This window comes from Gobio gobio (genome assembly GCF_949357685.1).
Source record: "Gobio gobio genome assembly, chromosome: 10".
NCBI lineage: Eukaryota > Metazoa > Chordata > Actinopteri > Cypriniformes > Gobionidae > Gobio > Gobio gobio.
Window position 1 is genome coordinate 42,068,377 of NC_137116.1, and position 11,673 is coordinate 42,080,049.

An 11,673-nucleotide genomic window follows, 5' to 3' on the forward strand; every position below is an offset into this window, starting at 1 on the left:
GGTTGACAAATTACGGTTATATTATGAATCTACAACAGAAAACATTCAATAGGCAACAGGCTATTGATTTCACTGTTTAATAACAAAACATGAAGTACTTTTAACCCTTAATCGTCCCTTGGGGTCCAGCTGACCCCACTGGACTTTTCCTCCATTTTTAAAAAGTGTTCCCTTCATCTCAGGGCCATGAGACAATTTGGTTGTTCTAAAGGTGTGTAAACATTTTTTTACCGTTTAAGTCCCTCGGGTCAGACTGACCCCACATTGAAAATGAATGGGAAAGTGTAAAAAAACAACATTTTTCTCACTTTTTTTTTACTAAATCCAGTATAAATCTGAAAATTTCTACATTTATATCAAGGTCTGGTCCTAGAGCATAAACACAAAGTAGAATGAACTTTCTATCTCATACACACACACACACAAGTGTGTGACTGCAACAGAGAGTATTTTTATTGAAATTGGCAACAAAACTGGCATAAATCTGAAATATTTTCATACATAAATGAAGGACAAATACTAGGAGCACAAATGCAATATGGAACAAGCATGTTCACTCACACACACAAACACAGGTGTCTGGAGCATTTTTTTGATTTTGGCAATGAATGGGAAAATGTAAAAAATGCACTTTGTTTGTAAAAAAATAATCAACTAAATCCAGTAGAAATCTGAAAATGTCTACATTTATATCAAGATCTGGTCCTAGAGCATAAACACAAAGTGGAACGAACTTTCTGTCTCATACACACACAAACATGTATGTGACTGCAACAGAGAGCATTTTTATAGAAACTGGCAAATAAAATCAACAAAACTGGCATTAATCTGAAAAAATTCCATACATAAATGAAGGACAAATACTAGAGCACAAATGCAACATGGAACAATCATGAGAAAGAGAGGGAAAGGGGCAAATAAAAGAAAGATGAAAGGCAGCTTAACTTTTGCATAACTTCCCTATATGGTCCTCTAGTGGATAATGTGGTCATTGCACTCTCTTTAACTATAATTCCTAAAGTTTTTCCACAAACCTACAGATGGCAGTATTCTATCCCTAACACAGAGCAATGTCCAAAAACGATTTATATTTATTTAAGATCATTCAAGTGATTTTTTCATAAAAAAAATAATTTTTAATGAGCCAATTTATGACAGTTAAGTATTTGTGCAGTAAAAAGGTAAAAAAAACTAACAAATACCCACAAAACACAGCATAAATGTATAGTTGAGAAGTAAATAAAAAAAAGATATATAGTTTTCCATGTAAAAAAATGTATATTTCCTTATGCAATCGCTCTGTAAAAGTTTGGGGTCTATCTGACCCCAAGGGACTCAAACGTAAACCCTACTTGAGGGACGATTAAGGGTTAAATGTAAAATATCATTCAATTTCACATTTAGATTTAAACATGACATGGCACAAATGACACAATCATCAACCATAAACGTATGACTTCCTGTTGTATTCCATTTGTTCTTTGTTTACATCAAAATGACACCTGGGAAGGAAAACAGGACATGTAAAACAGTTTTCACACATTTGTTTTGATCATTAAAGTCTGGCTAAAGCAGTTGCAACTGTGATGCCCCCCCGATATTTAATAGGTGATAAGTTATATTTAGTTAATTTGTTGATCACACTTCAGATTATGGTCCAATTCTCACCATTAACTAACAATTAACTACAAATTTTGCCTCAATAAACTCCTAATTATTGCTTATTAATAGTTAGTAAGGTAGTTGTTAAGTTTAGGTTTTGGGTACCATTAAAGATGTAGAATATGGTCATGCAGAATAAGGCATTAATATGTGCTCTATAAGTACTAATAAACAGCCAATATTCTAGTAATATGCATGCTAATAAGTAACTACTTAAAAGGTAGGGTAGGTAAGAATGATCTAAAACACTTTTGACCAAATGTAAACTTTCTTTATATGTCAATACATAATTAAAATTGAAGTACTCTGAAAAAGAGTATAAAAACCAAGTGACTCTAGACTTTTTAATCTGCAATAAACACCGCTCATTATTTTCGTTCGGGACGAAACAAGTGATTGGCTTGGGCGACTTTCACTCTCTCTTGCTACCATGGCTACCGCCGCTTTTGCTATAGGATCTGCCCACATACGCGCACCCCAGTGTTGCCAAGTCGGGCTACTTCAAACACTGTTGCCGTGGGCTGTTTTTCATGTCCGCGGGTTGAAGCGACCCCAATTATGTGATATTTTGCCCCGGGATTTGTGAATTTTAGCAGGCAGCCCTACCAAAAAGACACATATTTTACCACCCAAATGCGATTTTTACTGGAGAAACACGATTGAGCTTGTTTTGGGCTAGTTTTGAGTAGCAATTGGGCGGATTTTGTTGTGAAAACCTGGCAACCCTGGCGCACCCGTTTGATTTGAGGAGTTCAAGAGGCTGTATTTCTGCTGGACAGGTAATCTTTCATTTTGATTATACATTTTTTTGTTTATGTTTTCATGAAGTATGTATCACTAGCACACGTAGCTGCCTAATATAGCTAACATAACATTACTTAGCATAAATTTACAATGTTATACACTTAGTGAACCATTAGTAGAGATGACAAATACTCAATATGCTTAGCTCAAGTTGATCGCTGTCGTGTTGAATTTCACAAAATGCATGTGTAAAAGCTAGTACACCGCATCCAGGAACTTTTTTTTTTAGAACTAAGTTAGCTTTAGCTACTACCCTCTGTCTAAACTCTTTTACCATGTTCACCGGGAACTTTACCTGCACGTTTATTTCAGCCCTTGGTTTGTTTTTATATTCTCTACCAATGTTTACTGATGTTTTTATCTTGTATCTGTGTGTGTCGTAGACACTGTGTTGTGTGTGTATTTTAAACTTTACCAGTATTGTTATTCTAGCTTGATAGTGAGTACTAAAATACATCTTATTTGTTTATATTCATAATGATAAAGTTAGATTTTTTATTACATGTGATTCTGACATGATGTCACTACATGCACTTCTCCGCTCGTCTCAGGTAAATAATGCGTCTTCCAGCTGAGCGGTCATGTGTTTTGGGGGCGTGGCTTTGGAAAGAGCCCAGAAGGGAGAAGGTGTAGTGAATGGAAATAATGAGCGGTCTTTAAAACAGTCGTGAGAGGTCTACAGACACTCAATTTTTATACTTTCCTTTTCAGAGTACTTACATTTTAATTATGTATTGATATATAAAGAAAGTTTAAACAAATTTGGACAAAAAGTTAACCAAATCTTACCTACCCTACCTTTAATAGTGAGAATTGGGCCTAAACTTTAAATGTGAAAAGGATACTTAAAAGCCCTCAAATATAACTCTAAAGGTGATTCTGTTGGTGCTGATGCATTGTACTAACTAATCCCCTGCTCTCTCATTTCCTTGATCTGTTTGATTATGCAAAACGTATCATATCCAAACACAGCTGCTGCCATCAAACCAAAAATCTGAAAAAAAAAAAAATCAAACATGAAAAGTTTAAAACAAACAATGGTAATGGCACAAGGATCACAAAAGGCAAAACATGATCACTATTATTATACTTATTACATCTTATGACTAAATTGAATATTATTATATGATCTCATTTTATAAAAAGTTTAGTGAGTGTACGTTTTTGAAGAACTGAAACAGAAGCAGTCTTGATCCGTACAGTTGTTTATTTAACTTCCACCCGCTAGTGTTAATTTCGTCAGACGAGACGAGACTAAATATGTTCGTTAACGACCTTTTTTTCCATGACGAAGACGAGACGATGACGAGACTGCACCAATGTCCAAAAACACTGACTAAGACTAAATTAACATGCATTATTGTTGATGAAAAAGGACGAGACTAAAATGTTTTGCATAAAATAAAAACTAAGATAAAATCTCTCTTCATTTTCGTCTACAATTGTCTCTACTTTTACATCATGAGATGAATATTCAGCTGTTCAAAATATTCAGAAAGAGTTCCCGCTGTTGCTGGAGTACAGGTCTCTCTCAGACTCCGCCTGTCATCTCGCGGCCGCGCGCGTGTGGTCACGTGGTTCCCGGAGCGCTCAATACCTCTAGCGCTGTGGCAGTATATTTGAATGGCTAAGCCGCGTAAGTTACACAACAGCTTCACTTTACAGGTGTTTGCAGCAATTTTTGGTAAACAGTACAGCATAGTGTGCGTCAGCCACATTTACAGTATCATTTTATTATGGAGAGTGGTAGAGATCAACATTGTTAACATTAATATTAATGTTTTTCTTGTATTTAGCCCTCAGGTATTCCTTACTAATTAAGTCACACTTGTAATCATTGATGGTCAAATGTGACCATACACCTTAACTCTTTCAAAAATAAAAAGCCTATATTTTAATTCAATAATATATTTTGAATATTTTGAGGAGATCTTTTGGTACTAAATACTATTTGTGCAATACTTATGGTCCATTAATGATCACTTAAAATATTTTTCTTCTAATATTTTTATTATTTATATTACAATTAGTGTATTAAGGTTAAAATAGAGAATTCCACTGCAAAGAGGCAAATTAGAGTCATTTTGTGGCTGGACAAATAAAAAAATTCACTTGTAATGCCATTACCCACTGGTGCCTGTATGGCTCTTTAATACATACACAGATCATAACTGCTTACTTATTTGTGAAATTTTGAAATGTTAATAATAGTGAATAGTAAAGAATGCAAGCAAATATAATAACCCCAAAAAAGTGTAAAAAACATATTTTCCCTTATACTATGTACAGTAGGCTATATACATATGAATTCATACTGAATCAAGATCGAACTCGATATTTGTGCCCATCGTCTCATAAGATAATGCTGATCTACGCTGTAAATCAACCAGTTAGCTATGGTGTTGTGGCACAAACATGCAGGTTATATGTACTTTATGTAACTTATTTTGCCACAAAATATATTGAGTTTTCCTTTGACTAAAGCTAGACTAAAATGACTAGACTTTTGGTCGACTAAAACTTGACTAAGATACCTTGAGTTGTCTTTTGACTAAAACTAGACTAAAATGACGAGACTTTTAGTCGACTAAAACTTGACTAACAAAAAAAGATATGTGAATGACTAAAACTAACAAGGACATTTGGCACAAGACTAAGACTAAATTAAAAATAGGTGACAAAATTAACACTACCACCCGCGCCCCTGAAACCTTCAACAGGTGTTGTGGAGTTTTTCAGTTCCTGTGAAAAACTTCCAGTGGGTGGAGTATAAATGAATCTTCATAAAATGCCCTTGTTGTGGGCGTGGCCTTGAGACAACACAAACGAATCAATGGAACTGAAAATATTAGTGCACGCTCCTCAAATCGCAAACCTGTTTCATGGATTATTTCGAAACGATAATTAAAGTTACAATGTTAAACATTAAGTTGTTTTGCCTGATCGATTACAGGCATTCAGATAAATAGGTAAGGACACAGAGCAAACAACCTATGCTCTTCTAGGCTAACACAGATTATACTTTTTGGTCTTGTCTTTAGCTTTTTTTATTTAATTTGTGAGGCTTTAAATTTAATTTGAATAGTAAATGCACATTTACTTGTATCTGTCACATATTTTTAAAGATTTAACAAAGCAACATCAAAATCTATTTGGGAATCACTAGTCTCCAAGTACTAATCGATTAAAGGTATAGTCCATCCAAAAATGAAATTTCTCTCATCATTCATGAAGAACATTGGGAACCAGTAGAACCAATATTGGTGCCCATTGACTTCTATTGTATGTACAAAAATACACCGACACATTCTTTCAAAATATGCCCCACGAAAGAATGAGTCATACAACTTTGAAAGATGAGGGCATCAGAATTATTTTTGAACAACCTGTCCTTTTAAAAAGGACCCTCAAGAGTACATCATGTTTTTCTCTATTGTTTTTAGTTAACAGTCAAGTACAGTTTAGAGAATCTATAGAGAACTAATAATAATAAATATTATATTAATAAATAGTTATCTCTCACACGGTGTGTATGGTGTGTGAAATCATCTGAAATTTAATGATTCATAACGTTGGTTCTTTTTCTCATTTTACAAGTATACAATAATACCATTTCTGAACATTGTAGGGCAGATTCCCAAAGGTTTTGACCTAAAATATTTACTTGAAGTCCTCTTGAGATTAATAAAGTGAATATTTCAGTCATTTAATAACACTTTCACAGTTCTCTGATGTTGGTTAATGGTGACATGATGTACATGTAAACAAATAAAATGTCTCATCTTTTTTGTGTGTTTTATTTGGATTGTTTTTATTTTTACAGTTTTATAATATTTACAGTTTTGTAATAAATCATTATTATAACAGGGTCTTGGCACTCAGTGAGAGAGCCCTTACAGAAAACTTAAGGGCGGTAACTTAAAGGGAAATACCAACTCTACAGTGAGTTTGACAGCAAAACCATTAGATATCCATTCAGGGACCCAACAACCTAAAACTTTCATTACTTTGTCTTTCCACATTATACTTTGAGCCAGAAACATTGTTTGCTAATTTACTCACCGCACCAGAAACTTCCCCAGAACTTAGAGAAATTGTCCAGCTAAGGCAGAGAATGGAAGTAATGAGCAAGGTGAGCGAGCCGGTGATTGCTCTGAAAAAATCCTGCAAGACAAAGAGAACGTGACATTTTCTGAAAATGTTCAGTACAAAAAAACAGAAGATGTGGAGAATAACAACTATTGAGTGAGTTGCACTTATAACATGGGGGTTAGGTAATAAAAAATAAAAAAAAACCAAATCTAATATCCAATATATGGATTTTTTACCGTCCATGGGAAAAACCGTATCTGCAGTTCCATGCCATAAATAACGAAGATGATAATGGCCCAGACCAGCTCTACAATGGGGCACCACAAGTAGCATCCATAAGAGGCTGCTTTGCAAATGATCGCAATGAAACACAGAACCTAATTTAAAACAAAAAAAATATGCATACAGATATCATTATTGTTACAATCGATCAGGCAAGGAGACAAGACAAGAAAGTAGAACACTCAAAGGCTGGTTTACTGAACGGGAAACAGACATGTAGCAACATACCTTTACATAAACGAGACCAAACACAGACTGAAGGAAACAAGAGAACTAAATACAAACACTGATGACTGACTAACGAGGGGCACAGGTGATACAGATGAGGGTAACTAAAAACAGCTGAACAGAACTAGACTAACGAGGGTAACTAAGGAAACAGAGAAAGTGGCGGGAAACATAGACAAAGGAACATGTGACCAGAGTAAACAACACGACAGAAACACAGATATGTAACAATTATAATGATTTATTTCGAAGCAAAATGTATCTTGATTTGCTGCATTTGAACTCTTGGCAGACTTACCATTTCAAGAGCTAAAATCATCCCCTTTGGTGACCGGATGAATTTTGTCTTTGGCTCAATGGCTGTAACTGGCTGGTTATCTTCTTTTGTGTCTACCATCTTGATCTTGTAACTTAATCAACAAAAACAAACAACAACAATAAAAACAAAAACATCTAGAGTACCAGCCAATGTGTTAATATACTGTAGATCAATTAATATAGAGTTTAAAATGTCACACACACACACAAAAACAAAATTTGTTAAGCAAAAAACTGAAATATAGAGTAAAGATTCACCAATATACTATATTATTTAGTGTACTATAATAATTTAACCACTCAGACAGAATATGTTATGTTTGATGCATTAAATACCTGAAAAGAAACCGATGTCACTCCGATCACTCCGATGCTTTCACAACGGTGCTTCATAAAATAAAAGCACAGCCAACCTCTAAAGCGAGTATACGTGCAGTAAGAAAACGAATCACGTAGGCTGCTTATCAAGACATTTAACAAGAAGTGAATGACGCAGATTCCACATCATCATGCTGTTTTTCACTTGCTTACAGGATGTTCCTTCCTGCCAACGGATGCTAGTTGTGGGCTAAAGCTCTTGAATTTGACAAAAGAGATATCAATGCTAGTAAAAATGTCATTATTCAGGGGAAATTTTCGAGTTTGTATGATTAGAGTGTAGATGACCGATCACCATACATCTGACATTTGAATTCATGACACAGCTTTCATATCATATTTTAAATAAGCCTATTTATTGTTCCTGTAAAGACATAAAAAAATGGGCAATTTTTTTTTTTTTTATAATTTTTGGACCCACTTTATATTAGGTGGCCTTAACTACTATGTACTTACATTTAAATGAATAATTTGATGCAATGCACTTACTGTGCACATACATGTTTTTACATTGTACTTACATTTTAAAAATAATACATATAATAATACAAAAATAGCTACATTATAAAATGCGCAATATGTCATTCATATTCATTCATTCATTCATTCATTCATTCATTCATTCATTCATTCATTCATTCATTCATTCATTCATTCATTCATTCATATTTTAATTTTGATCTATATTTCATCAAGTAATTGCTTGTATATTTTATAAATAAGAAGCAAACCAAGTCGGGAATGGATTGACGTGCGGCCTGTTGAAATTATAGCATCTTTCTGTATTTAATACATTCCTTGAATAAAGCAAATGTCTTAATTACAGTCGGCCTATAGTTATGATATTTGTGGCTGCACCGGGGTCCGTCATTACTAGGTTAAAGTTACGCCACTGAGGCGAATCATGAGCGGTCCATCTATAAATATCTCTTCCATGTAGCCTACTTGGGGGGCGGGGTTAGGGGGGCCAACCGTGTACACAACCCTGTAGCAGAACTACATTTGAACACATGCATTATGGGTAACGTAGTCTATATCAGGGCACAGACTTTTAACAAGAATAAATCTCAATTTTAACAATGAAAAGTACAGTCATGCAACCACAATAATGTGCATAGTTCTGATCTACTGTCTTAACATAATATATATAAAACTTATTCTTAATCATAATATAGTTTGTTTCTATTAAAGGTAGGGTAGGTAAGAATGATCTAAAACACTTTTGTCCAAATTTGTTTAAACTTTCTTTATATGTCAATACATAATTAAAATTGAAGTACTCTGAAAAAGAGAGAGTAAAAATCGAGTGACTCTAGACTTTTTAATCTGCAATAAACACCGCTCATTATTTTCGTTCGGGCTGAAACAAGTGATTGGCTTGGGCGACTGTCACTCTCTCTCGCTACCATGGCTACCACCGCTTTTGCTCCAGGATCTGCCCACATACGCGCACCCCACTGTTGCCAAGTCGGGCTACTTCAAACACTGTTGCCGTGGGCTGTTTTTCATGTCCGCGGGTTGAAGCGACCCCAATTATGTGATATTTTGCCCCTGGATTTGTGAATTTTAGCAGGCAGCCCTACCAAAAAGACACATATTTTACCCACCAAATGCGATTTTTACCGGAGAAACACGATTGGGCTTGTTTTGGGCTAGTTTTGAGTAGCAATTGGGCGGATTTTGTTGTGAAAACCTGGCAACCCTGGTGCACCTGTTTGATTTGAGGAGTTCAAGAGGCTGTATTTCTGCTGGACAGGTAATCTTTCATTTTGATTATACATTTTTTTGGTTTATGTTTTCATGAAGCATGTCTCACTAGCACACGTAGCTGCCTAATATAGCTAACATAACATTACTTAGCATAAAGTTACAATGTTATACACTTAGCGAGCCATTAGTAGAGATGATAAATACTCAATATGCTTAGCTCAAGTTGATCGCTGTCGTGTTGAATTTCGCAAAATGTAACTTTAGATAACAAAATGCATGTGTAAAACCTAGTACACCGCATCCAGGAACTTTTTTTAGAACTAAGTTAGCTTTAGCTACTACCCTCTGTCTAAACTCTTTTACCATGTTCACCGGGAACTTTACCTGCACGTTTATTTCGGCCCTTGGTTTGTTTTTATATTCTCTACCAATGTTTACTGATGTTTTTATCTTGTATCTGTGTGTTTCGTAGACACTGTGTTGTGTGTGTGTAGTTTAAACTTTACCAGTATTGTTATTCTAGCTTGATAGTAAGTACTAAAAGACCTTTTATTTGTTTATATTCATAATGATAAAGTTAGATTTTTTATTACATGTGATTCTGACATGATGTCACTACATGCACTTCTTCTCCGCTCGTCTCAGGTAAATAGACTGAGCGGTCGGCGACTCGGCGTGGCGCGTTCATGTGTTTTGGGGGCGTGGCTTTGGAAAGAGCCCAGAAGGGAGAAGGTGGAGTGAATGGAAATAATGAGCTGTCTTTAAAACAGTCGTGAGAGGTCTACAGACACTCAATTTTTATGCTTTCTTTTTCAGAGTACTTACATTTTAATTATGTATTGATATATAAAGAAAGTTTAAACAAATTTTGAAAAAAAGTTTTTTAACCAAATCTTACCTACCCTACCTTTAATATCGAAGGCTATATGCTTAATATGTCGCTCTGTTTGACACATTTTGTATCGGGGGTCCCTGCTCCATGTCTCTAAGGGGTCCTTGCCATGAAAAACGTTGAGGTCCCCTGACCTAGATAATAACCCACATAGTGTGCATAAATCTCTAAATGTGGTTTATTGGGTGAAGGGAGAACGCATTTCCTGTGTTTCAGAGATAATTTCAGTTTGTGGTTATTTAGTTGAGGCCAATGCTTTTTCATAGACTCAAATGATCTCACAAACAGCACATGAGCAGATTAAACTTTTCGCTCGTCCATACCGTTACTGATTACAAATTCTATTATTATTAGAAAATTATAGTAATCTAGATTACTTTGTACTCAGACTACCTACTTTTTGATTATTTTAGATTACATTTGACCTCGTTTATCATTTTGATTTGATTGGGATTATGTACCATATTGATATAATAAAAAAAACAAAGAGAAAGAAAATATTTTTCATCTTTTTTGGTTATCAACAACATTAAATGCATTAAGCATTACATTAAGCCAGGGTTTCCCAACTGTAGGGGGTTTTGTCAGTTGATGAAAAGCAAATTATTGATTAAATCATAAAAATTAAAATGAATAAATTATTTAAAAATAAAAACAATCAAAATATTATAAAATAATACAATTATAAATGATGTGCTGCCATTGTGTGAAAAATATTTAATCATGTAATCCATAAAGAAGTAACTGTAATCTAATTATGAGCATTTTAAAATGAAATATAATCTAATTACAAGTACTACTTGGAATCTGATAACACACTGATCACAAACACACACAAATATATATATAGTAAATAGTAAAGAAGATTTTAAAGATTCTCTTTTGTTTTGACTTTCACTTGAATATTTTTTTGTTGTTGTTGAAACACAATATATTACTTTTTTCAATAAAACAGAAAATATCCTATTTTACTGTAATTTTCTATTCATAGAAGCAACAAAAAACATTTCTTTTTTCAACAGGATAACTTATTCTTTATTGAATTTTTCCTTCATGGATTCCATAGAACAATACAACAGAATTTCTGGATAATTTTGGTGATTGAGTTTTCAGCATGGTCATAACCATTTTCATCAATATCTTCATAAACGCTAAGAATATATCATACACATTAAATACAGCACAACCCAAAGGCATCGAGAGTTTCACAAGACATATCAAACACCACTAACAACGGAGAAGTTGAGTAGCATATTCATTTGGAGGAGGAGAAGAGTGGGCCAGAGCAGAGAATGGAAAAGAAAGAG

General features: G+C 34.4%; 1 protein-coding gene across 2 annotated transcripts; it reads right to left on the reverse strand.

Annotated features, from left to right (window-relative positions):
* Window positions 1-58: 58 nt before the first annotated feature.
* On the reverse strand, window positions 59-7,915 carry plp2a (proteolipid protein 2a). 2 transcript variants are annotated; one of them, XM_079827138.1, is made up of 5 exons: window positions 7,723-7,915; window positions 7,367-7,478; window positions 6,795-6,935; window positions 6,529-6,630; window positions 59-1,502 (listed from the first exon to the last, which is right to left on the reverse strand). In XM_079827138.1, the coding sequence occupies exons 2-5, from the start codon at window positions 7,463-7,465 to the stop codon at window positions 1,491-1,493; spliced, it is 354 nt and encodes a 117-aa protein (XP_079683264.1). In that variant the 5' UTR covers window positions 7,466-7,478; window positions 7,723-7,915; the 3' UTR covers window positions 59-1,490. The 2 variants fall into 2 exon arrangements, with proteins under 2 accessions (XP_079683264.1, XP_079683263.1); XM_079827137.1 differs by lacking the exon at window positions 59-1,502 and adding an exon at window positions 3,251-3,460 and having other exon boundaries at window positions 7,723-7,875.
* Between the last annotated feature and the right edge of the window lie 3,758 nt (window positions 7,916-11,673).

Bases quoted from the DNA above. Each gene is read 5' to 3' on its own strand.
- plp2a (XM_079827137.1), bottom strand. From the start codon at position 7,465: ATGGTAGACACAAAAGAAGATAACCAGCCAGTTACAGCCATTGAGCCA. The intron at 6,631-6,794 runs GTAAAAAATCCA...TTTGTCTTGCAG, and splicing joins TACGGTTTTTCCCATGGACG to GATTTTTTCAGAGCAATCAC. The intron at 3,461-6,528 runs GTGAGTAAATTA...TTTTTTTTTCAG, and splicing joins CTGGGGAAGTTTCTGGTGCG to ATTTTTGGTTTGATGGCAGC.